The sequence below is a fragment of the Podarcis tiliguerta genome, assembly GCF_965153285.1.
Source record: "Podarcis tiliguerta genome assembly, chromosome: 9".
Taxonomy (NCBI): domain Eukaryota; kingdom Metazoa; phylum Chordata; class Lepidosauria; order Squamata; family Lacertidae; genus Podarcis; species Podarcis tiliguerta.
The window spans coordinates 64,216,781-64,243,666 of record NC_139542.1 but is presented as its reverse complement, the minus strand read 5'-3'; the positions used below and the strand labels follow the sequence as shown (position 1 = coordinate 64,243,666).

Genomic DNA, 26,886 nt, shown 5'->3' with positions numbered 1-26,886 from the left:
CTGGGGAAAACACAGGTGAAAACAGAATTAGATTTCCAGGAATGCTTCCATCTCTTCAAAATCTAAACAAAAGAACTGTTCTTTTAGACAACTAATGCAATTTTGAGGAGGAAACACAGTTTATCTTGCCTTCATTCTACCTAGAATGCCATGGTAATGTTTCACTGTACATCATCCACTCAGCTCCTTTTTGTTTATTATTTTTGTAAACACAGCCTTTTGATAATTATATTTGTCAAAAGCAAAAATGTCTTGGGAAAATGTCTGCGCTTCTGACAGAGGACATAATAATTTTCTGTCTTTTACCTCCTTGAGCAGCTTCCTATTTTGCAGATTAACATTTTTTTCAGATGACAAAGGGCCTTTATCTTAAACACACACTTTACAACCAACATTATTCATTACCAGCTTTTGATCCTATCTAAGCTATCAAAACATGGTACACTCAAAGTACTAATAAATAGGAAAAATTAAAAGCTAATTTATAACAACAGAGGTGAATACAAAGAGAAAAGTGAAGTTCTGGCTGTTGTTCAGAATGAAGGCAGGATAAACTGTTTCCTCCTCAAACTTGCATTAGTTGTCTAAAAGACCAGTTCTTTTGTTTAGATTTTGAAGAGCTGGAAGCACTCCTGGAAATGTAATTCTGTTTTCACCTGTGTTTTCCACAGCTGGACAAATAGCAGGTGTGTGTATGTGAGAGAGAAAGAGATACAGAGACATGGATGGAAAATATCCCCCCCCCCCTCGCTTCTGCAATTTGAGGTTCCCTGTTAGCTGCTTTTAAGAAAACCAAGAAAATGGGAGATCTGATCATGGATCTCTTACATTACATTTAGTTTTGCTGTAAAAGTGTGGACAAATCTATTGTCTGAGTTAGATATACCTTGCTCTGAATTGGCGAGACAATTTGCATGTTATAGAGAAATTCAAAGATTTAACTTGCCTTTCTCTCAAAGTGACCAGTACAACCTGAGAGGATGAAGAGGCTAAGCTAGTCAATTTATTTGCCTGTATTTTTATTTTGCAGGAAATGGCCGTTTAATGTCAAACTTCAAGGTGATCTTATTCACTGAAAGGTTTCTGACATTCCTGTTGTTGTTTTTACAGGTATTACTTTGTTTCTCACGAGACACTTCAGTGTTGGAACACTTTGCGTACAATAGTGCTACTCCACCCAAATCATACGTTCGAGGTAAAGAAACAAATATTTATTGATGGTATTTATATAAGATTATTGTTGGTGACCAGCCTTTGACTTCCACTAGTGATCGTCAACGGCTGAGCAGGATTCAAAACCAGATTTCTCTGGTCCAAGTCTTAACACTACAATGCAAACTGTATATGTTGCTCACCACAAATAACCTACTTTTGTGCTGCCTGCAAAAACAGGTGGATTTTTTAGTTGGCTTTTTTGTTGCAGGGGTTGAGCACTTGGCAGCATAGTCGGTAGGCTACATTCGGTGTGGCAAGAACCAGACATTATGTGAGCAGAACCAGACATTATGTGTAGTTCTGTGTTTCTTTTTCCTTTGCCTCCTTCTATATACTGAGGCTGCAATTTGAAGCTGAAGACCAGGGGAAGAGGGGTCATTCTAATCTTTCCCTCTTGCAGTGCTTTTCTCCTGACAAGTCTCACCCACTGCTACTGTTATCCCTGCGGAGGGGAAAAATAACATGTACCCATACTTTTTTTGATGGTGACTGTAAAGGCAGCTGGCTGTGTGTTTGTGCTTTCTTTTCAGTTGCCTACATGTGAGGCAGTTCAATACTTTAAACAGCTGTACTATATAATAGGATTTCTCTCCCTGCCATAAAAGTAGGAAGTCTACAAATGTATATTCCCTGGCCAACAGAATGCTTGTGACTTTGTGCCCAACTGTTACTGCATTTCAAAAATGCTAATTATGTTTTATAATGCAGCTTAAAAAAAATTCCTACAGGATTCAGTGTTGCGGATTGGATTTTCACTGCTAAACATTCTGCACATGAACAGTATATATGAAAGATTGATTGATTTATTGAATTTATATATCACCCCATACCTTGAGGTCTCAGGGCGGTTCACAGAAAAGACGAAAACAGATCAAAAGCAGAACTAGAGAGCATTTTCATCTACCATAAAACCTAAGGCTCTAAAACCAACCATGACTGTCATCTTTTACATTCTCTCCAGATCGCATCATAGGTCCCTGCTTAACTTCAGAGAGAGAAAATGACCCTACAGCGGTACCTCGGGTTAAGTACTTTATTCATTCCGGAGGTCCATTCTTAACCTGAAACTGTTCTTAACCTGAAGCACCACTTTAGCTAATGGGGCCTCCTGCTGCCGCCGCACCTCCGGAGCACGATTTCTGTTCTCACCCTGAAGCAAAGTTCTTAACCTGAGGTACTATTTCTGGGTTAGCAGAGTCTGTAACCTGAAGTGTATGTAACCCAAGGTACCACTGTATTTTAAAATTCATGTAGGCATATGCTAAAACAGCAGTTTCGCTCAAATAATGCTTCTGCTCTCTAGATTGAAATAATGGGTTTGATCCTCTCAAAGCAAAGCACTTTTTAAGTCCTGCTAATTTCTTTTAAGCCTTATTGATACTAGGCAGAAGGGATGGGGGAGAGGGAATGATGCTTGGCTTGGCCATGGAAATCTGTCTTCACAGAAAGCTAAGGCAGGAAGGCAGTTTTGTATTGTGCTGGGCAGAACAGCCTAAGATCCTCTTCTCCTTCCAGTAGAAGGTCTCAGCTGATCCCCCCCAAAAAACCATGGTGTGCTCTGTTCCCCTTGATGCCCCGAGAGAAAAAGTGATGGCCCTTTAACTGAATGGGCAGCAGAGTTTTCACCACTTTTTATTCCCTTCCCTTCCTCTGCCTGATGTGACCCAGGGCATAAATGATCAGGACCTCACACTTCCTTTCCCGGTCATAACAGCTGCATGGAACTTTAATTTGACCAGGGAAGTGGTTTGTGATTCGAAGACTCGTCCCCCGCTTGGGAATAATAAAGACACGTGGACACAGGATATTAGGTTAATGGGCTAGAAAAGGCCACAACTTTATTGATTACAGCATGTGAGAAGGTATTGCCTTAGGCATTGGACAACAGCAAATCTGACTCCACCCACTCGGAGAGGGGTGAGTCTGATGAGGGGTTAACCACCAGTCTTGGGAGCCTGTTGATGCAAATACAACTGTAAGCTCTCCCCTGATGTCACCGGGGGTCGTGCCATGGCCCCCCGCCACACAGGGCATCAAACAGGAGCCACGACCGCCGGATTCCTTTAACGGAATACCCCATGGGGTAGGCGATGGCCACACCTTGCCCTTCCATACACCAACAACACGTTCCAATGCCTAACCGCCAAATACCACGAAAGTTGTGACGATTGCCACGAGGTAGGCGAAAAAAACCAAGAGGCCGGTGACAATTTGCCAATTGGAAAAAACTCCTACCAGGCCCCCTGGGCAACCAGGTCCAGTGAGAAACTACGCTCTAAAGGGAGTGGTGGGTGGGAGATTTGTGGAAATCAGCGGTGCAGTGGCGGGAGAGCTGGCACGGCCGCATTTGAGCGGCCAGACCACGCCCCCGCGGTGTCACCCGATTGGGTGCCCAACTGGGGAGGCATGGCGCGCGAGCTATGATGGCAGGGCAGAGGGCAGAGCCCCCTGCGTGACGCGGGAGTCGGCTCCCGCTCACAACCCCTCCCCTCCGGAAGGAGGAGAGGCTTTGCAAAGAGGGCCTAGTCCTTCTTAGCCCTGATATACGACATTTTCCTTCAGAAGCTCATCTGGCTGAAGAGGAAAATGGAGGTAGGTTTGGGTCCCGTATCTCCGTGCCGCCGTGGAGAGAGTATGTCAAAAGGAGTCGGCTTTTCCCTTCACTTAACGTTGAGCAACGGCAGGTTCAAATCCTGAGCCGCAAAGGAAATGTGATGGGAAAGATCCGTGATGAGGATTTCCCAGAGACATTTTTACTCCAAAGTTGCTGCATCAGCTCCTAGTCTAACTGCGATAGTGGGTGGGATGTTTAAGTCCCTTCCCACCTCCGAAATAGATATGAAGTAGGATAATTACAGCAGGGAAATGCCATAGAAAGAAAGGGTTAAGCACCCAGTGATAGTTTGCCAGTCAAACTACCAGCCTCACACGACGGTTTTAAATTAAATCTACCTATCTGTGAGAGAACCGAACCATCAATCACATCCGCTTTGGTGCTCAGTATTTGAACTGTTGTTGTTAAATGGCAAGTGAAGTGAGAAAACCACTCACTCACTTGGTCTGTGAGCTGCCCTGAGACCTCCAGGTACAGTGGTACCTCGGGTTAAGTACACTTCAGGTTACATACGCTTCAGGTTACAGACTCCGCTAACCCAGAAATAGTACCTTGGGTTAAGAACTTTGCTTCAGGATGAGAACAGAATTCGTGCTCTGGCAGCGCGGCGGCAGCAGGAGGCCCCATTAGCTAAAGTGGTGCTTCTGGTTAAGAACAGTTTCAGGTTAAGAACGGACCTCCGGAACGAATTAAGTACTTAACCTGAGGTACCACTGTATAGGGTGGTATATAAAATCAATCAATCAATTAATCAATCCTGTCCAACTTGCTTGTCTGCGTGCAAACTCAGAAATGGAGAGCAGGATTGTTTCCCCAAAATTCATATTAAGAAATCCAATAGGTGGCTATTAAAAGTTTGAGTAAGACATGTTTCACATATTTGCATAGATCTCATTCATTGTTCGTTCTTTTAGAAGATTATTTTGTAGATTGGTCTGTTTTACAGCTCTGTAGCGTTACACGATAATCATTCCTAACCTCCCACTTCCTTAACTGTATCAGAACTACATTTTCAATTTGGAAAAGTCTGTGTTCTCGTCCGGTACGTCTGTTACTTACTCTTTTCCATTGACTGTTCTTTTCACAGGGAAGCTTGGCATGGAAGAATATGCTGTCTTTTATCCACCAAATGGTAAAGCAGTTATCTTGTTGCCTCCTCTAGTGGCGAAAGGGGAAACTGCAATAATTTCTCCTAATTTATGTAACGGACAACTGGAAACACAGCAGGGTTTGACAGGAAGGAGATTCCCTCTTTTCTTAGACAACTGACAATGTTCTAGCCACTGTTTGGGCGTGCTTAATCCCACCATTAATGGGACGCAGGTGGCGCTGTGGGTAAAAGCCTCAGCGCCTAGGGCTTGCCGATTGAAAGGTTGGCGGTTTGAATCCCCGCAGCAGGGTGCGCTCCCGTTGTTCGGTCCCAGCGCCTGCCAACCTAGCAGTTCGAAAGCACTCCCGGGTGCAAGTAGATAAATAGGGACCGCTTACTAGCGGGAAGGTAAACGGCGTTTCCGTGTGCGGCTCTGGCTCGCCAGAGCAGCGATGTCACGCTGGCCACGTGACCCGGAAGTGTCTCCGGACAGTGCTGGCCCCCGGCCTCTTGAGTGAGATGGGCGCACAACCCTAGAGTCTGTCAAGACTGGCCTGTACGGGCAGGGGTACCTTTACCTTTAATCCCACCATTGTCTTTGGCTGAGCATATTTTGCATATGCTGTAGTACAATTTTTACAGCACGAGCTGGCCTTTCTGCCACTAGCTCATGGTCTGGAGTTGGAAGTCTGTGGGAGCGGGCTTGCTGAACCCTTTCCCAACTCACCATGCAATTTGCATTAGTAGCAAGTGAGTTGCACAATTTGCAAACCGGGCCACCCGTATTTCGGGGTCTGGAATACGGCAGCCCTGCGCTAAGACCTTCTAGCGATGGTGCTGCACCAGAAGGAGAAGAGATGCCTTTGCAAGACAGTATAATACAATCCCAGACAAATAGCACCAATACATCCTTAGAACTTCTTCACAGTTGAACTGTCATGAGTGGCTCCACTTCTGAGTTTTCAGTAGGGAACCAGGCAGAGGGCCTTCTCAGTGGTGGCGCCCTCCCTGTGGAACGCCCTCTCATAAGATGTCAGGCAGATAAAGAATTACACCACTTCGAGACTACATCTGAATGCAGCCGTGTTCAGAGAAGTTTCTAATGTCTGACATTTTATTATTTTTTATCTTTTTCTGGAAGCCACCCAGAGTGGCTGGGGAAACCCAGACAGATGGGCGGAGTATAAACAATAAAATTATTATTATTATTCCTCCTAATTGAAGTGGGAAGTGCAAGACAATGAGAGAACACTGTGTGTCTGCACGTGCAGCGAGTGTATGCGATGAACATACATGTGCAATGAATGTGTGCACATTGTTGACATGCAGCTCTTAGTGGGGTGGCTAACTTTACATTTGGCCATGGCCTCAAAAAAGCCATCAACTCTGAACTAAAAGAAGCCTGCAGAATTTCTGACCCTTTACATTGAATGCAGCTCGCCAACCATCTGTTGTTAGGCTTGTAAGGCTTTCTGTTTTTGGCATTTGAAGAAGGAGATTTTATTGAGCCACTGGTTAGCCTCCGATTTATGATTGCTAACCAGTGGCTTTTTTTGATGGCTTTTGTCATCGGTTGGGTAGACTTTTGTCTGGGGTTTTTTCCCTTACAAAGCATAAAGAACTGTGGAATCATGAACAATCCTCACAGTAAACTGGAATATCTCTGTTTTGCAGGTGTAATCCCTTTCCATGGCTTTTCGATGTACGGTAAGTGGCTCTTCAATACTAGCACTGGAGCTAAAAATTGGAAGTTTGATTAATTGAATAAGTAAGTCAGTTTATATTGTTGCAATATCATATCTGTCTGTGTTTATCATACCTGGAGGTTTGGTGGAGATTAAGTTGGATTGCTGGTCTTAGTTCCAGCATTTCAGTAGGTGGGATTTCTGGAGAATGGGGCCAGGGAGTTTTTTGAGCTGTCAGGCTCCTATATTTGGCTTGCATCTCATAGCCTTAGGATTCGGGGAATTTTTGGCAAGTAATGGGGCCTGTTGTTCATCGTCGGAGGAAGAAGAGCCTTCTTCGCCATTCTCCCCCTGCCCAGGAGGCTAATTCTGATTTTTTATTAATTTTTCTATTGTTGCTGTTCTTCTTCTTCTGAATTAAATGTTAGTCACTTTATTTTGCCCAAGATAACTCAAAGCAACCTACAACCGACCAAGTAACCAACCAAACATCCCCACGACATAGATACATTAAAATGAAGGTTAAAAAATACATTTAAAACACCCAACCAACTTCTAAAAGGCCACAGATAGTTAAAGGCCACAGGCCTAGTTGTAGAAGAAAGTTCTTGTCTGGTGTATAAAGAGATATAATAATGGTGTCAGGCGAGCCTCCCTGGAAAGAACTGTCCACAAACGGAGCCACCACAGAAAAGGTCCATTCTTGTGTTGCTGCCCTTGGGATCTATCATGGAGGGAGCACACAAAGAAGGGCTTCAGGTGATGATCACAGGTTCTGGGGTGGTTCATATTTTGCAACCAGGTTGGGGTTGCATGGAAGTACCTACCTATGGATAGTATTTATGTGCTACCCCAGTTTCTTCACTGGTTATTTTACTAAATAAATAAATACAGTGGTGCCTCGGGTTAAGTACTTAATTCGTTCTGGAGGTCTGTTCTTAACCTGAAACTGTTCTTAACCTGAAGCACCACTTTAACTAATGGGGCCTCCTGCTGCCGCCGCACGATTTCTGTTCTCATCCTGAAGCAAAGTTCTTAACCTGGAGCACTATTTCTGGGTTAGCGGAGTCTGTAACCTGAAGCGTATGTAACCTGAGGTACCACTGTAAATAAATTTGTGTGACTTTGTATGTGCAACCCATGCTTTGGTCCTGATTAACAGCATTGTGCCTTCAAGCAAATATGTCTTAACTGTGAGACTGTCATTCCCAAAGTAATCACATGTTTAAAGTGGCCTGTTGTTATTCCACTTGTCAATAAAAAGGCAATACTTGAATGACTATTAAGAAAAGACACGGTTATTCCATAGCTGCGGCTGCATTAACATACGTGTTATTCTTATTTCTACCTCCACAAAGAACTGGTGTTCATTCAGAATATGCAGGTTTTGTTTGACATGCATCTTGTGATTTTAACAAGTAGTGGTGTTGTGATAACGAATGTCTTTTATCCTTTCAGTCGCTCCACTTTGTTTCCTGTATAACGAACCTTCCAAGCTGTATCAGATGTTTCGCGAAATATACGTGCGCTATTTCTTCCGACTTCATTCCATCTCTTCTCACCCATCCGTAAGTTTGCTTTGAACAAATCTGAACATGCAAAACGCAACAAACTAAAATATGCCTGTCTCTTTTTACTGTGCCTGTTCTAAAAACTCAAGAACGCTGTCTAAGTAAACCTTCGCTTTGTTTGACTTGTACAAAAATATTTTAAAATGTAGACCTCTGTGTTGATAAAATCTCTTGCTTATTAAATAGGAATGTACAAGACAGCTTTATACTGTCAGTTTATTGGCCTTTTTCATAGGGATAATAGAATCACACGTGTTGGAAGAGACCCTGAGGATCATCTAGACCAACCCCCTGCAATGCAGGAACATTGTGATAGGAATTGTGAGGTCTTAGATATATGTTAAATATTCATAAGTGTACCAACCAAGCACATATATAGATCAGCACAGGAAGACCGACCTGGACCATTTTGATTTTCAAACTGTCCCAAACTGACCAAATGTTTTTTCTGCAATGTCAAAGGAAAATGGAAAAGCCTCCCCATTGTCTTTTCCTTCACAAATCCTGTCGTAAGGGTATGTCTGTGTTTGAATAGGGTGTGAGCCTGTGACCAGGCCCAGAAACTAAATATTTATCACTACAAAAGAATGGCCAGGCAATCCAATCAAGTAACCTGCCAGACAGGAGATAAATAACGACAGGAGAAAAACAACATTCAAATTTCTGTTTTAAGACCGCCTTTTCCGTGATGTAGGTATGATGTATCTGAGGGGTGGTCTTAGGTTACACCCCTTCTGTGATGTATGTATGATGTTTCTGGGGGTGGTCTTGATCTACAGGGTGGCAATTTCAAAAGTCTTTATAAGGCCTTGCGTGCCATTTTTCTGGGTTCCTCCTCTCTCTTGCAGGTGAGGGCAGCACCCTGTTGCAACAGATCAATAAAGATCAAGCTTATTAGCTGCTTTGCTTCTCAATATTCTCTGGTTGGCCTCTGTTATTCTCTCCTACGAATAGGGAACCTATGTAAGGACTCTGTATGGGCTCTTGGATACCCCATAAGGGAAAAGGGCAATTTTTGTTTACAACAACATGCAGGTGTCCCTTTTAGAGATTGAACCTGCAACCTTGGTGTAAACCATGCCCTAGCCAACTGAGCTATAGAAGCAACAGTTTAAAGCCTCAGCTGGATGTCTTTTCCAATCCTTTATACCCCGCCCATCTGGCTGAGTTTCCCCTGCCACTCTGGGCGGCATTCAGCAGAATATTAAAATACCATCTATCATGTCATTTTGCATGCAAAACTATGCTACCATGTGTCGGTTTAAAAGGCAAACACATTTCTTGCCGCCTGAGCTTTTTTTGAGCTCGGGTCCACTTTGTGAGATTTGTAAAGCGTTGTAAAAAAATTGACAGATGTATACGTACAGGGATACAAAAGAATTTCAGAAATGGGAGTGAGTTTGGAAACGAAGTCTCGCAGTTCTTGGGTCGTGTTCAACAGCGGCTAACGTACTGAGCCTTCAATGCCAACATCCTCTTCAGTTTGAGATTGTAATTTAATTACCTGATGCAAAATTACCCAGGTTAATTTTATCCAGGGTTAACAGGAGTTGCTCGCAACTTAAAACCTAGGCAGGGAGAAAGGTGTTATGTCTGAATCGGGCCAGAGTGTTTCCCACGCATTAAATGTTCTGGAGAAGTTTGATATATTCTATCCAGGGGATTAATTTAGGCTGGCTCTGGGAGGGATTCAGATGAGTTTTTGCGTTCACGGAACAAGATTCTCCCCTCCCTTTGTGTGTTGACACAACCCCTAAATCTGCTCTGGAGCATTGGAAGACTTTCCAGCACAAGAGATTATTAAGTTGTTTTTGTTTTTGTTATGTATTTTACATTTTTATATTGTGATTTTATGTTGTAGATGCCCTGAGACCTGCAGGTATAGGGTGCAAGGCTATGTAAATACTGTGATTTCACAGGGACTCAGAAAAAGCATTAGGTACTAAATTTGGCTTCCTAAGAATCTTTTAGCTTTCATTTTAAAAAACAAAACAAGAACATAATTCTCATGGTTTTGGTTGCAAATAAATGCTGGAAGATGTAATGTCTACTGAATCCTAGGAAGTAGGGTGGAATCCCAACTTCCTCATGACAAACAACACCAGGATAAATTATGTAAAACAGGAAAAATGGCAAAATAACAGGAAAAAATGGAAAAATAAAATGGAAAAAATGGAAAAAATGGAAACTAATATCCATCACAGAATTCAATTTTTCTTATTTTAGTGTGGAGTGCATGTAGTGCTGATTTTGTGGTTTAAACCTATATTTAAGAAAATTGAAAACTGCTGAAATCAAGATTATCTTTATATATTAATTTTATTGGCCTTAAATGCCAGTTTGTTGCCCTTCATTGCATGTATCTAGGAAAGAATCTGTTGTGTGTGTCTGCAACCGACGAGGTATTAATATGAAAAATTCCACAACCTCACTTTATCAAATCTTACTGTACTACTTTGACTTGTTATATGTATGTTTTCAATCTATGCATGAACTACATTGGGTATTTTTTCACTATCTATATTTAAAACTCAGTAGTAGTAAGAGGTACACTTGTTGTATAGTTGTGCTTTTTTAAAAAAGTGAATTATTATACTCTTTCTTTTTTAAAGGGCATTGTATCATTATGTTTGCTGTTTGAAACCCTTCTCCAAACCCATCTACCACAGCTGTTTTATCACCTTCGAGAAATAGGAGCACAGCCGTAAGTATTTTCCCTTACCTTTAAAAACTGACACCATCATCATCATTATATTTGCATGCCAACTTTCTGTAGTTAAACCCATGCTCGAGGCAGCTTACAACTTGAAAAGGTTTACTAAATTACAAATACAGTGGTACCTTGGTTCTCAAACTTAATCCGTTCCGGAAGTCCGTTCCAAAACCAAAGCGTTCCAAAACCAAGGCACGCTTTCCTGTAGAAAGTAATGCAAAATGGATTAATCCGTTCCAGACTTTTAAAAAGAACCCCTAAAATGAAAGCAATAATCAATGTGCTGTACTATAAAATAAATAAGACAGTATTATAGATGATAAAAATTAAAAAAAAACTTTTTCCTGACCTACACTGAAGATAATAATAATACTAATTTATTATTTGTACTCCGCCCATCTGGCTGGGTTTCCCCAGCCACTCTGGGCGGCTTCCACGTAGACCAAAAATACACTAAGATGTCACACATTAAAAACTTCCCTGAACAGGGCTGCCTTAAGATGTCTTCTGAATGTCAGGTAGTTGTTTATCTCTTTGACATCTGATGGGAGGGTGTTCCACAGGGCGGGCGCCACTACCGAGAAGGCCCTCTGCCTGGTTCCCTGTAGCTTTGCTTCTCGCAATGAGGGAACCGCCAGAAGGCCCTCGGAGCTGGACCTCAGCGTCCGGGCAAAACCATGGGGATGGAGACGCTAGTCATTGTTTGGATGGGGGGGCTTTTATCCATTTCTGCAGTCACACAATCAATCAATCAATCAGTAGCTGAACTTGGTTCCACATGGTCACAAAAACAAATGAACCGAAAAAGCCTCAAAAACAAAAAATGCAAAATAAATAGCAAAAACAAAAGCACCAAATATAAGCTCCAAATATCACCTCAGAACACTGCAGTTGGAAACAGATGGATTGAATTGCAATGGGGGGACGCAAATTAGCAGTGCAACAGTTAAAAACAGAAATGGAAGGTTTCAATTATAATGGGGGACGCAAATTAGCAGTGCAACGGTAGAAACAGAAGCTCAGGACTCAAAACAGAGCACGTTTGACTTTTGAAGCAAAGTTTGCAAACTGGAACACAGACTAAGCTGTTCGAAAACCGAGGTACCACTGTATAACATAACTAGTCATAAACAATTGAGAATGTTGACAATAGGATCTAGGGAGGGGATGATGGGAAATCTCGAAATTCAGAGAAATCTCTTTATATGACTATGTATTTGGTATTGTTATAACTTTACACTTGTAAAATCAAATAAAAACGATATACCATATTTTTTCATGTATAACACGCCCCAGTGTATAAGAGACTTATGTTTGGAGACTTAAAATTAAGAAAATGGGGGGAGATTGCCCTTGTGTATAAGACTACCCCTCTTTTTAACATTATTTTTAGTAAAAAAAAAAAAAAAACCTAGTCTACACGGAAAAGTACAGTATATCATTCCTCCCTTGGGATCCACAATTGAATCAGATGTGGGTAGGAACACTAGAAATATCACAATTCAAATACAGGTTAAAAAAAATAAGAAGCGGGTCCCCAAACACGTTTTTGGGTAAAAGATGATTTTTCAGGTCTGAAAAAGACTCCTGCTTCAAGGTACAAACTCAGAGTAACAAAAATCAAGGTTGACATCTTTGCTTACCTGCGTGGAGACACATAACATTTGCTATTACCCTAAGGAGAATGCATTTACAATAGATGCTAAACAGTACTTTCTTTTTCGATTTTGAATATTGAAATACTGTTAAGCTCAAGAAGCAGATAGCAAATAGATTCTGAATGAGTGAACTGAGTGTATCATGCCAGATTTAGCATTAAGAAGAATTACTTTCTTTAGTTGGCTTTGGCTTTAGCTGTGCTCTTTTCCGTTGAAGGCTCAGAAATCCACATAAGCACATCTAAGTCAAAAGGCAAATCCACCGTGATTGTATGTTATGGGGAAATATAATAGTGTGTGTTTCTTTCCACTCATAGTCTAAGGATATCATTTAAATGGATGGTACGAGCATTCTCCGGCTACTTAGCTACAGATCAGCTTCTGCTTTTGTGGGACAGAGTTCTGGGATACAACTCTCTGGAAATTCTTGCCGGTAATGAAAACATATTTTGTTGATGGTATTGACATTCTCCCTTTATAAAGAAAAATGATATCAACACAAGAGGCTTCAGTTTCCTCGTGTGCAATTGCACGGTTTCAGTAGCTATTCATTGTGTGACCTCCAACTCAGCTTCCAGGTCATGTGGCCAGCATGACTAAGCCGCTTCTGGCGAACCAGAGCAGCACACGGAAATGTCATTTAGCTTCCCACTGGAGCGGTACCTATTTATCTACTTGCACTTTGACATGCTTTTGAACTGCTTGGTTGGCAGGAGCAGGGACCAAAGAATGAGCTCACCCCGTTGCGGGGATTCGAACTGCCAACCTTCTGATCAACAAGCCCTAGGCTCTGTGGTTTAGACCAGGGTTTCCCAAACTTGGGTCTCCAGCTATTTTTGGACTACAACTCCCATCATCCCTAGCTAGCAAGACCAGTGGTTGGGGATCATGGGAATTGTAGTCCAAAAACAGCTGGAGACCGAAGTTTGGGAAGCTCTGGTTTAGACCACAATGCCACCTGTGTCCCATTTATAATACAAATACTAATACCAAACATTCAAATAGTGCATTATATAATTTAGGTAGTCCCCTGCGTGCTAGATTTAATGGTGTGATGATTTTCTTTATTTCTGCATTTTAGAAGCTTATTCATTTCAATTGTATTCTGGTCAAAATAATAATCCCTTATACAACAGCTGCAATATTAATAACTTCTATTCATGTTGACACATGATTTATAGAACTACAAGGAAGGCAAAGATCACGTCTAACTTAAGAAATTCTTAATATATTTATTTTGTTGTGCACTTTAAATGACTTTCTCGTACGTCTTTTCTTTAAAATGAAACTGTCACAAATTGACTAGAATGGCGCATTTAAGCTGGCTATATAGTATTTCCCAAACTAAGTGATTACTGAATTGAACGTAAAGAATAGCTAGACCAAAATATCTGTAGCAACTAATTAGTAGGCCGCCAGTCTAAATATTGTGCATTCTTTTTCAGTCCTGGCAGCTGCTGTGTTTGCTTTCCGAGCTGTGAATCTAATGGAGGTGACATCACTGGCTGCAGCTGAAGTAAGGATAAGTTTCAGTGGGAGAAAATGGAAATAGTTTGTGACATCTTGCCAACCACAGTAATTTAAGCTTCGTGTGCACATAGCATGCAATGTGAGGCTCTGCTGAAATTCTTATCTCGGCTAAATATTCAAAGGAAGTTATGAAAATCTATGGATGAAGCTCATGATACTCCTATGACAAATACAAAGAAGAATGTTTAAACTGGGTTATAAACATTAGGAAATAATTGAATTTTTTTTTTCAATTACACTTAGGGCCTTTCATATACTTTGAGTGTACGCTTTTTAAAATGTGCACCACTGTTCTGAGAAGAATGATAGAATATCTAGAGAAATTCCTAAATCTACTTTAGGGCAATACTTTTATTAGGCCAACCAAAGAGTGGAAGTTTTCGAGTCCTGCTGAACTTCATTCAGGGCAGAGGCTGAACAAGGCAAGTGGAGAGGATAGAAATTAGCTGGTGGTGAAGCTCTGAATCTTCATCTGCTAAGAGACTTCCAGAATATTAGAGGAAGTAGCAAGTATTCATAGAATCATAGAATTGGAAGAGACCACAAGGGCCATCGAGTCCAACCCTCTGCCAAGCAGGAAACACCACCAGAGCACTCCTGACATATGGTTGTCAAGCCTCTGCTTAAAGACCTCCAAAGAAGGAGACTCCACCACACTCCTTGGCAGCAAATTCCACTGTCGAACAGCTCTTACTGTCAGGAAGTTCTTCCTAATGTTCAAATGAGGCTTTCCCCCTTGCTGCTTTGTTTTACCATCTAGCCTGATAAAGGCTATTTTGGGACACGTTAGTTGCCTTAATAAATGGTACTGCCGTAATAATGGATTTTGGAACCCTTTTCCTGGGCCAACATGACTACTTTTTAACTTTGTTGGAAAAAAATATGTCTACTACAAACCATTTCTGCTATGTGTAGGTTTTCAAGAGACAATATAACACTCTCACGGTACAATTCTAAACACCTGCTCAGAAGTAACCTCACTTCTCGCAGTGAAGGAACCGCCAGAAGGCCCTCAGAGCTGGACCTCAGTGTCCAGACTGAACAATGGGGGTGGCGACGCTCCTTCAGATATACTGGGCCGAGGCTGTTTAGGGCTTTAAAAGTCAGCACCAACACTTTGAATTGTGCTCGGAAACGTACTGGGAGCCAATGTAGATCTTTCAGAACAGGTGTGATATGGTCTTGGCGGCAACTCCCAGTCACCAGTCTAGCTGCTGCATTCTGGATTAGTTGTAGTTTCCGGGCCACCTTTAAAGGTAGCCCATCACAGTAGTCCAAGCGGGAGATAACTAGAGCATGCACCACTCTGGTGAAACAGTCCGCAAGCAGGTAGGGTCTCAACCTGCGTACCAGATGGAGCTGGTAGACAGCTGCCGTGAACACAGAATTGACCGTGCATAATTTTACACATCAAAATTGTGTGCAAATGTTGTAACCTTTTCTCATAGGGGAGTTTTTCCAGCTTCCTTAGCATTTCGGTTGCCAGTTTCCATGTCTCCAATATCCTGATGATAGTTATTACAAGTTTGGTCACACCATTGTTTTCTTCTGCTTTCCTGATGATCCATAGTTTAGAATCCACCTTCTTCATAGCTGTTGCAATACTGTGTGGACTTTTTCACCTAGCTATTAGACATGACCCCAAGATCTCATTCCTGCCAGTCACTGCTGGCTCACTGTATATTATTATTATTTATTTATTGAATTCATATACCACCCTATGCCTGGAGGTCTCAGGGCGGTTCACAGAACAAAATCCAAATATAAAACCACAAAATTTATAATCAAAATAAAAACAACAACCCAATAGCGCCCCCCCAAAAAACCCAAACATTTTGAATGGACAGGGGTGCCCAAACTTTTTTCAAAGAGGGCCAGATATGATGAAGTGAACATACATGAGGGCCAACCAAAGTTGTTGACTTTTTTTAGGATTGAAGTTTTGGGGGGGATTTTACCCCAGGAAATAAACTGCCGGGGCAGGATTAAACTGACTGGCAGGCCGGATTAGGCCCCCAAACGGACTTTGGACATGCCTGGCATAGGATATCTATCAAATCAACCAAAGACCTAGTTAAAAAGGAACATTTTCCCCTGGCGCCTAAAGGTTTATAATGAAGTTAGGGCCTTCTCAGTAGTGGCGCCTTCCCTGTGGAACGCCCTCCCACCAGATGTCAAAGAGAACAACAGCTATCAGACTTTTAGAAGACATCTGAAGGCAGCCCTGTTTAGGGAAGCTTTTAATGTTTGATGTATTACTGTATTTTAATATTTTTTTGGAAGCCGCCCAGAGTGGCTGGGGAAACCCAGCCAGATGGGCGGGGTATAAATAAGAATATATTATTATTATTATTATTATTATTATTATTATTATTATTATTACTATTATTATTATTATTATTAATTTTCCCCCAATGTATGACACTTTATACATACTTGCACTGAATCACATTTTCCCATTTTATTCCCCATTTGTCCAAACCCTAATTCTCTCTAAGAGCAGCGGAACTACCAACAGGAAACTGGCATTTCCTTACTGTATCATTAAAGGTCTCCCTTTTTGTTTCTCTCATCTTACCTGTATTAGTCACCTTGCCTTCAAAGGAATGAACTTTGTCCTGAAGAGCCAGTTTTTCAGTTATTGCATCATGTCGACACAAGTTGTACCCAACAGGCAGATAGTTGCACATGTGGCAATCTGGGTGACATTCTAATTTCAGATTTTCCTTTCTGGGATTTTTTTTTTAAAGCTGAGTCCAGTGAGGTTTGGTGAGGTTTTCTGAAAAGCTTCCTGGCCCCACTGTGTTGGCAAACTTCCAAATTTCTTAACTTTCCCAACTCCTTAATTCAATGCTTCATCTCTAGGGGTCCAGCTCATCTGCAGAGCTCTCTCCAGACTTTTACTAAATATGGCTAGCTTTCCCCCAGTTAGGTAAAATGACTGGCCTTCAAAAAAGGGGTAGCGCTGTGAGCCCAGGACTTGCCAATCGGAAGGTCAGCAGTTCGAATCCCTGCGACAGGGTGTGCTCCCGTTGCTCAGCCCTAGCTCCTGCCAACCTAGCAGTTCAAAAGGACGTCAAAGTGCAAGTAGATAAATAGGTACCACTCTGGCAGGAAGGTAAACAGTGTTTCCGTGCACTGCTCTGGTTCGCCAGAAGCGGCTTAGTCAAGCTGGCCACATGACCCGGAAGCTGTACACAGGCTCCCTCGGCCAGTAAAGCAAGATGAGCACCGCAACCCCAAAGTCGATCATGACTGGACCTAATGGTCAGGGGTCCTTTTACTTGGCTAGTTTACAGCCGCAAAGCTATTCAGGTGGCTTGGCTGCTATGAAGCTCAACAGGCATGAACAAGATTACAGCTAAAGATGATTAAGGTCATATCCAAACACATTCAGTCCCATGGAAGAATGGGGCAGATTTTATTGTGAATGCCTTTGGCTACATGCAATAAATTGATTGATTATGACTTAAGAGTAGACATACATAGGTTTGTACTGCACCCGTGTTAGAGCCCAGAAACATGGCTCTCTTTCACCTCGGCTAAACTTACAGTTTTAGTTTTCAGTTTTTTAAATCTCCCAGGAAATCAGCTAAACTATATTCTACTGCTGAACTAAATCTGTACTTGGAGCTTTTCACTTCAAATATGCTAACTTTACTCTTTCCAGACTTTGCTTCCGTTAAGGCTTATCTGTAGCTAATCTGTCTTAATTGCTAGAGTAGAGGTAAAAAATTGTAAATTGCTGCACGATTACCTTCTTAGGGCTTTGTTCTTAAATCTGTTCTAACCCTGGTTTAACTTTAATGTAAAAGTAGAGGGACCTCTGACCGTTCGGTCTAGTCACGATCGACTCTGGGGTTGCGGCGCTCATTTCGCTTTACTGGCCGAGGGAGCCGGCGTACAACTTCCGGGCCATGTGGCCAGCATGACTAAGCCGCTTCTGGTGAAACCAGAGCAGCAGCGCACGGAAACGCCGTTTACCTTCCCACCGCAGTGGTACCTATTTATCTACTTGCACTTTGACATGCTTTCAAACTGCTAGGTTGGCAGGAGCAGGGACCGAACAATGGGAGCTCACCCAGTCGTGGAGATGCTCTGTGGTTTAGACCACAGCACCACCCACATCAACTTTAATGTAGGTTGTGCTTAATTTATATGTGCACAGGTGCTTATCTTGTCCAACTTTTTGCTGCCTTCTTGACATTTTGCCTTTGGGCTGTGATATTACAAACAAATAAATATAACTTGAGGTAGGGACGTGGGTGGCGCTGTGGGTTAAACCACAGATCCTAGGACTTGCCAATCAGAAGGTTGGTGGTTCGAATCCCCGCGACGGGGTGAGCTCCTGTTGCTCTGTTCCAGCTCCTGCCAACCTAGCAGTTCGAAAGCACAAAGTGCAAGTAGATAAATAGGTACCACTCTGGCGGGAAGGTAAATGGCGTTTCCGTGCGCTGCTCTGGTTCACCAGAAGCGGCTTAGTCATGCTGGCCACATGACCCGGAAGCTGTACGCCGGCTCCCTCGGCCAATAAAGCAAGATGAGCGCCGCAACCCCAGAGTCGGCCACGACTGGACCTAATGGTCAGGGGTCCCTTTACCTTTACCTTATGAACTAATGAGCAATGACAGCAAGAAAATTTTCATATACAGTCATGCCTTGGATCCAAACACCTTGGTACTCGGACGTTTTGACTCCCAAACGCCGCAAACCTGGAAGTGATCCGGCTTGCAAACTATTTTTGGAAGCCGAATGTCCGATGGGGCTTCCGATTGGCTGCAGGAGCTTACTGAAGGCAATCAGAAGCCGTGCTTTCTGAACATTTTGGAAGTCAAATGGACTTCCGGAACAGATTCCATTCAACTTCCATGGTACAACTGTACTACAGCCCCATTCACACATAACAAGGGAGATTTCTAACCTACTGTGCTTTTCCGAGAATCAGTTCTGTGTTTATATGGGCTGCCAGGTGGCTCTAACTTCGCTCCTCCCTGGCAAGAACAAGACAAACCTTGGCTTTGTGTTATCTCTGAGCCAGGGATCATACTAGGCTCTCTTAACAGGCAACAATTTCTAGCCAAGCCACAGCCGTGGTTTGTTGTTGGCTTGCTGTTCATGACTTATTAAGGAGCAAAAAAACCCCCCACAATATGGGCTTTGGAAATACCCCTGGTTTATCCCACTCATATTGAGAGGCGGGGGGAAATGAAATGGGAGTGATCAGGCTGTACACAGGAATGCTCTTGTTCTCAGTTAACAGTGATAAGCCAGAAAACCTCTGTGTGTGTGTGTGTGTGTGTGAGAGAGAGAGAGAGAGAGAGAGAGACAGAGAGAGACTCTTTAAAACATTACTAAATAATAGTGGATCGTCCTGAACCCCTGCGCAAGGTAATATTAAAGAAAATGCAAAGACAGTTCATAACCAATCACCTTTTTTCTGTGTTCAATGCTTCAAGAGTTATCCACACATCCGCTATTTGCCTAACTCAATTACGGGAGCTATATTTAAAAGGTTCATCCATACTCATTCTGCAGGACATAAGTCGTGCCCTTATGCAATTTAAAACTTTGAGCTGATGAGTACACTTTCCAGTATTTGCATCGTCATATATTTTCAGAAACCACAGATGCTCATGGTGTTTGGTTCTTCCTCCCCCCTCCCCTTGCTAGTTTTGTACTATTGCTTTTTTTGTTGTTGTTACTAATACATTTTTAAGCCCTTTTAGTCCCCAAGTGGCCCACATTTGATTAGGTTTATTAGAACATTTTTTAAAACAGCAGGTTTTTTTCATTTACTTTATGATTAGAAAAAACTGTTGTCCCAAAAAATAATAATGGCATGGATCAATACAGAAGGACGTGGGTGGCGCTGTGGGTTAAACCACAGAGCCTAGAACTTGCTGATCAGAAGGTCAGCAGTTCGAATCCCCGTGACGGGGTGAGCTCCCGTTGATCGGTCCCTGCTCCTGCCAACCTATATGTTCGAAAGCACGTCAAAGTACAAGTAGATAAATAGGTACCACTCCGGCGGGAAGGTAAATGGCGTTTCCATGCGCTGCTCTGGTTCACTAGAAGCGGCTTAGTCATGCTGGCCACCTGACCCAGAAGCTGTACGCCGGCTCCCTCGGCCAATAAAGCGAGATGAGTGCCAGAGTCGGCCACGACTGGACCTAATGGTCAGGGGTCCCCTTACCTTAACCTTTTATCAATACAGAAACAGAAATTCCCTATCTAAGGCAGACAATCTAAAGTTCTGCTGTGGGGGATCCACGGTCATCCTACAACTTTTGGCTATACAGATCTCATATATTTCTAATGGAAGGAAATATCGTTACCATGGGGCCACCACAGAAAAGTCCCTAATATCAGTAGTGATCATCTCTATTTCAGATGTTGATGCCACCTGCGAAAAGGCCATATTCCAAAACTTAAAAAATGGGAGACAAATGTCAGAGGATATGGTTACTTAAATATCCAAGACTTGGGCTCTAAAGCTTTAAAGATTAACACCTTTGTTGCCATGAGAAGATTAACTATGATTTATTATGTTTCTATAAATGATCCTTCCATTCATCCCTACCCCCCAGCCCGTCCTACTTCTTAACAGTTTCATGATATTGTATAGATTGCATGGTATAACCTTTTCTGTCCAGGGATCATTTTCATCTGAACAAAATGTCCCTCAAAATATTTGGATCGGGGAGAGTGATCTTTGAATTTTGCTGCCTTTATGAAAGTGGGTCATCTGTACATGATTATGCTAAGCACTCTTACTTTAAAATAAGCTTTTAAAAAATAAATGTCGCTCTCACTGAGAAGGCTCACTGTGAAGCATTCTTACAAATCAAGACTTATTCCGCAAGTACTACTCCAGACAAGCGGGATAAGGATTCCAAACGTACAATTATTTTTAGATACAAGGTGAAATGTTAGACTGTCTTCCGCACCCATGATACCACATATATTTGAATGAGGCCTAAATCCTAAAATAAGGATTCAGTGTACTTGATCCCACTATGTATAGGACTCTCATAGTACGGTTCAGAATTCAAGAGAATTTCTGTAGATAAAAGCAAAAGCAAGTACCGTATTTTTTGCTCTATAAGACTCACTTTTTTCCCTCCTAAAAAGTAAGGGGAAATGTGTGTGCGTCTTATGGAGCGAATGCAGGCTGCGCAGCTATCCCAGAAGCCAGAACAGCAAGAGGGATTGCTGCTTTCACTGCTCAGCGATCCTTCTCGCTAATCTGGCTTCTGAGATTCAGAATATTTTTTTTCTTCTTTTCCTCCTCCAAAAACTAGGTGCATCTTGTGGTCTGGTGCGTCTTATAGAGCGAAAAATACGGTAAATTAAGGAGATGTCATTAGTTAATGGTGCAATTTTTTTTAAAAGTGACAATTATTTCTTAATTATAAACATAACGTGACATTTTTCCCTTTTATTCCAGGCTGTACTTGCTGATCTTTCGACTCTGAAAGTTATGCCTCTTCTTCAGATTTTTCTGTTCGCCACCGGCACTTGATGTTCCTCAGAGCTGCTGTGCTGCGCTGCTAGACTTTCATCAGACGCTAATAATAAACTATGCAACGCTTTCATTAAAATCAAGCTCAAACGTTAATGGGCGGAATTCTGCAAGAGTTAAAACTGCACTTCTGACATGGAAACACCCCCCCCCCCAATGCTTTTTGCATATCAAGTTAGCGCTGCTGCATGCTGCTGAATTTTAGCCAAACTGCAGTACCTGGATGTAATGCAAATCACATAGCAGCCAATCCACCTAAGTGATAACCCCCAAATGCATGTGCAATTAAAAGCACCAAAAAGGAAATAGCGTATAATCATTCTAGAGTTCAATTCTGCCTTTCTGACGCTGTAAGGTGGGGAAAGGATGTCTTCAGTTATAATCTGTTATCCAGTCACACCATCCGTCATCTTAAAAGTCCTGCAATACTTGAAAAAAAGTATTTCTGTAAAGTATTTAACTTTAAAAGTGTAATAATAACGCTTCCTTTGAAAAAATCGCAGCAATACCTCTCTTTGCAACCTTTCTATATCATTCCTGATGGAAGAAGCGTCTCGTTTTATTGTTCTTGGCTGGAGGCCGAGGCCGAGTTTAGAGTTGAAGGTGGTATGATGGAGGCACCCTTTTTTCTGTGACATACTCCCTTTCCCCTTTCCCCTGCTGTTCTCTTTGGACCAACAGGTCTTGTAAGTTTTTGAAACACCTCCAAAACCTGTTCGTTTTGGAGCTGACAGCAGGACCGACCGGCAACAATTGTCCTTATCATAGAACCTTCCGTGCCGTGAAAGAAACGAATCTTTCTCCTCCAGCCCTTTACCAACTTATTCTCAACCCTTTATCCTTGGTCCGTGGTGATTCTGCTTTGCAAAGCTTTCTATTACAGACAAAAATGCCTCGGCGCAGCTTTCTTCAGAACCTATCAAAGCCTTTCTGAACATGAGCCAAAGCAGTTGCTTGTGAATGACGTCAATAGTTTTCTCCCCCCTAGCTCCCACCTCCTCTTCAGGAGCTGAATGTGCTTCATCTGCTATTTCCCTAGCCCCTGCTGGTCCAGGAACTTGTGTATCAACTGGCTGAGTCTAAGCTCGTATTGCTGCGTGACTTGAGTCGCGCTGCCGTCGGGACAGACAGTCTTTTACCGATGATGATTCCTTGCCCCCCCCCCTTTTCTCCAGGGATTCCAGTAAGCCTCCCTAAAATCCTAATTGATTACCAGGTTGTTCTAATTTAACCACATACAGCTGTTGGCCAAGATTGGATGTCGAGACCTCATTCACGCTAAAGCTGTATCATTGATATGCTGCGTTAACTTTGGGCCAATTTGTTTCACGAGGTCCACTTTGCTCTCGCGATTCCCAGCGGCCTAAAGACGTAACTTGTAATACTTTTTTTCCCATCAAAAGGAAGTTTTATGAACGTTCCTCAGCTCTAAGAAGTTGTCTGTCATTTGCAGTATTCAAATCTTTGTAGAAAAGAGAACGGCATGGCTTTTGAGCAGATCCACAAAATGTCCCCGTCCCCCCCAGCATAGACCTTACTGCAGAGAAACTTGCACCAGGGACTTGAGAGTCACTTGTCCACCTGATACGTGTGGCACTCTCATCATCCAGATTTTGAGCTGTCAACAAAGCTGAAAAATGATTTCAAGTCCAAATTTAAATTTATGCTCTGTTGCATGTAAGATTTGCCCATTTCCCGAAAGTGTATCTTAAAGGTTGAGTTGAATATTTTAAAAGTATTTTATTTATTGTACTGTACACAGCCTTTCTGTTGTTGTGAAGCTTCCATTGCATTGACCTTGGAGCTTAATTCCTCCTTTTGTTAACTGAAATAATAAAAATGGTGTTTTCTTTCATAATATATATGCTGGCTGCAGAATCTGTTGTTCAGTTTTGGGACACAGTGGTACCTCGGGTTACATACGCTTCAGGTTACAGACTCCACTAACCCAGAAATAGTACCTCGGGTTAAGAACTTCAGGATGAGAACAGAAATCGTGCTCCGGTGGCGTGGTGGCAGCAGGAGGCCCCATTAGCTAAAGTGGTGCTTCAAGTTAAGAACAGCTTCAGGTTAAGAACGGACCTCCGGAACGAATTAAGTACTTAACCTGAGGTACCACTGTACTTACAGACCACTGTGAAGCATTCCCCATTTTTACACCTTCCATAGATAAAACCTCGTTTGTGAGGTGAAAATACATCCCTATTCTCTCTCTCTACAACTAAACAGTTCTGCATACAAGCAGGTTTTAAATGGGGATGTTGTTCTACTACAGCATCCATCATCCCTAGCCATTGGCCATGCTAGCAAAGGCTAATGGGAGTAGGGATCCACACCATCCACATCCTGTTAGAATGCAGTCAGTCCCAAAAGTGTATATGCCATATAGCACTTTTTTTAGCCAATGTCACCAGTGGTCCAGTGGCAAAGTTTGAAGTCCAGGAGCTTATCACAACAGACCCCAAAGGTGACCCGGAAACTGCAATTAATCCAGAATGCGTCAGCTAGACTGGTGACTGGGAGTGGCCGCCAAGACCATATAACACCGGTCCTGAAAGACCTACATTAGCTCCCAGGATGTTTCCAAGCACAATTCAAAGTGTTGGTGCCGACCTTTAAAGCCCTAAATGGCCTCGGCCCAGTGTACCCGAAGGAGCATCTACACCCCCATCGCTGAGCCCAGACACTGAGGTCCAGCTCTGAGGGCCTTCTGGTGGTTCCCTCACTGCTAGAAGCCAAGTTACAGGGAACCAGGCAGAGGGCCTTCTCGGTAGTGGCACCCGCCCTGTGGAACGCCCTCCCATTAGATGTCAAGGAAATAAACAACTACCTGACTTTTAGAAGACATTTGAAAGCAGCCCTGGTTAAGGAAGTTTGTAATATTTGATGTTTTATTGTGTTTTTAATATTCTATTGGAAGCCGCCCAAAGTGGCTGGGGAAACCCAGCCAGATGGGCGGGATATGAATTTATTATTACAGTGGTACCTTGGGTTAAGTACTTAATTCGTTCTGGAGGTCCGTACTTAACCTGAAACTGTTCTTAACCTGAAGCACCACTTTAGCTAATGGGGCCTCCTGCTGCTGCCGTGCCGCTGGAGCACGATTTCTGTTCTCTCCCTGAAGCAAAGTACTTAACCTGAAGCACTATTCCTGGGTTAGCGGAGTCTGTAACCTGAAGCGTATGTAACCTGAAGCGTGTGTAACCCAAGGTACCACTGTATTATTATTATTATTATTATTATTATTATTATTATTATTATTAATTCATACCCCGCCCATCTTGCTGGATTTCCCCAGCCACTCTGGGCAGCTTCCAATAGATGATGATGATGATTCCCCAGGAGTAAGCATCACTGAACTCAGCACAGCTTGCTTACTTCTGACTGCACAGGTCTTCTTCTTCTTCTTCTTCTTCTTCTTCTTCTTCTTCTTCTTCATGTACGTTCTTCTTCTTCATGTACGTTTGTTAGCTGCTTTATCTTGCCCAAGGCAACTCAGAGCGACTTACAACCACAAAAATCGAGCCAGTTTGCATTGTATGAAGTAGCCCCATAATAGCCCCATAGGTTTCAATTCTATATAGACTTAACCTGGGGTAAGTCTAATTCAGAGTTTCCCAAACTCGGGTCTCCCAGCTGCCCCCGAACTACAACTCCCATCATCCTAGCCAGCAGGACCAGTGGTCAGGGATGATGGGAACTGCAGTCCAAAAACAGCTAGAAACCAGAGCCTGGAAACCCTGGTTCTATTGAACCTCCTTGGGTTAGCTTCTGAATAAACATGCATAGAAATACAGTGGTACCTCGGGTTACATACGCTTCAGGTTACATATGCTTCAGGTTACAGACTCCGCTAACCCAGAAATAGTGCTTCAGGTTAAGAACTTTGCTTCAGCGAGAGAACAGAAATCGTACTCTGGTGGCGCGGCGGCAGCAGAAGGCCCCATTAGCTAAAGTGGTGCTTCAGGTTAAGAACAGTTTCAGGTTAAGAACAGACCTCTGGAACGAATTAAGTACTTAACCCGAGGTACCACTGTATCGGGAAGTTTTTAATATCTAAAGTTTTTACAATTTTTTAATGTGCTTTGAGCCCCCCAGAGTGGCTGGGGAAACCCAGCCAGATGGACAGGGTATAAATAATATATTATTATTATTAAGGGGGGAAAGTATTTCATAGAATCATAGAGTTGGAAGAGACCACAAGGGCCATCGAGTCCAACCCCCTGCCAAGCAGGAAACACCATCAGAGCACTCCTGACATATGGTTGTCAAGCCTCTGCTTAAAGACCTCCAAAGAAGGAGACTCCACCACACTCCTTGGCAGCAAATTCCACTGTCGAACAGCTCTTACTGTCAGGAAGTTCTTCCTAATGTTTAGGTGGAATCTTCTTTCTTGTAGTTTGGATCCATTGCTCCGTGTCCGCTTCTCTGGAGCAGCAGAAAACAACCTTTCTCCCTCCTCTATGTGACATCCTTTTATATATTTGAACATGGCTATTATATCACCCCTTAACCTCCTCTTCTCCAGGCTAAACATGCCCAGCTGCCTTAGCCGTTCCTCATAAGGCATCGTTTCCAGGCCTTTGACCATTTTGGTTGCCCTCCTCTGGACATGTTCCAGTTTGTCAGTGTCCTTCTTGAACTGTGGTGCCCAGAACTGGACACAGTACTCCAGGTGAGGTCTGACCAGAGCATTTGACCCCTGCTCAATTTGCCCATTGGCCCTCTGACCAAGAAATGACCAGTCCATAATTTTAATGGTAGGTTTATTGTAGCTGTGAGAGACAGAATAACAGGAAAACCCCCAGAAACCCAGAAGACAAAAGTCAGAGATGGATGTGCATTATGTATTATTATTATTATCATCAGCCACTTCAATTTTTTTATTAAGTGGTATACAATTTGTGATAGCTTGCTTGTACGAATGAGTCCTCACGGGTCAAACATTTATAACATCTCACAAAGCTTTTGCAGCTCACACATTCAGCTTTGAGACATCAAGTGTTGAGGAAACCAAGTGATGAGAAACCAAGCTCCCAACTTCCATACGAAGATAGTACAGTGATACCTCTGGTTACGTACTTAATTCGTTCCGGAGGTCCGTTCTTAACCTGAAACTGTTCTTAACCTTAAGCACCACTTTAGCTAATGGGGCCTCCTGCTACCGCCGCACGATTTCTGTTCTCAGCCTGAAGCAAAGTTCTTAACCCGAGGTACTATTTCTGGGTTAGCGGAGTCTGTAACCTGAAGCATATGTAACCTGAAGTGTACGTAACCCGAGGTACCAC

At 42.7% G+C, this 26,886-nt stretch overlaps 1 protein-coding gene across 2 annotated transcripts in view; it reads left to right on the top strand.

The window, feature by feature from the left end:
- The window catches only part of TBC1D19 (TBC1 domain family member 19), a 73,393-nt gene extending 49,933 nt beyond the window's left edge, over positions 1-23,460 (top strand). The window contains exons 14-21 of one of the 2 annotated variants that reach the window (XR_014515371.1): positions 1,111-1,195; positions 4,917-4,961; positions 6,594-6,626; positions 8,063-8,172; positions 10,788-10,879; positions 12,864-13,353; positions 13,492-14,062; positions 21,524-23,460. Coding sequence is in view for 1 of the 2 variants with exons in the window: in XM_083458335.1 (XP_083314461.1) it covers positions 1,111-1,195; positions 4,917-4,961; positions 6,594-6,626; positions 8,063-8,172; positions 10,788-10,879; positions 12,864-12,979; positions 13,992-14,062; positions 21,524-21,598 (627 nt within the window). In the remaining variant the exon portion in view is untranslated. The remainder of the gene's footprint in view (positions 1-1,110; positions 1,196-4,916; positions 4,962-6,593; positions 6,627-8,062; positions 8,173-10,787; positions 10,880-12,863; positions 13,354-13,491; positions 14,063-21,523) is intronic. The other variant, XM_083458335.1, reaches the window with a different exon arrangement.
- The last annotated feature ends 3,426 nt before the right edge of the window (positions 23,461-26,886 follow it).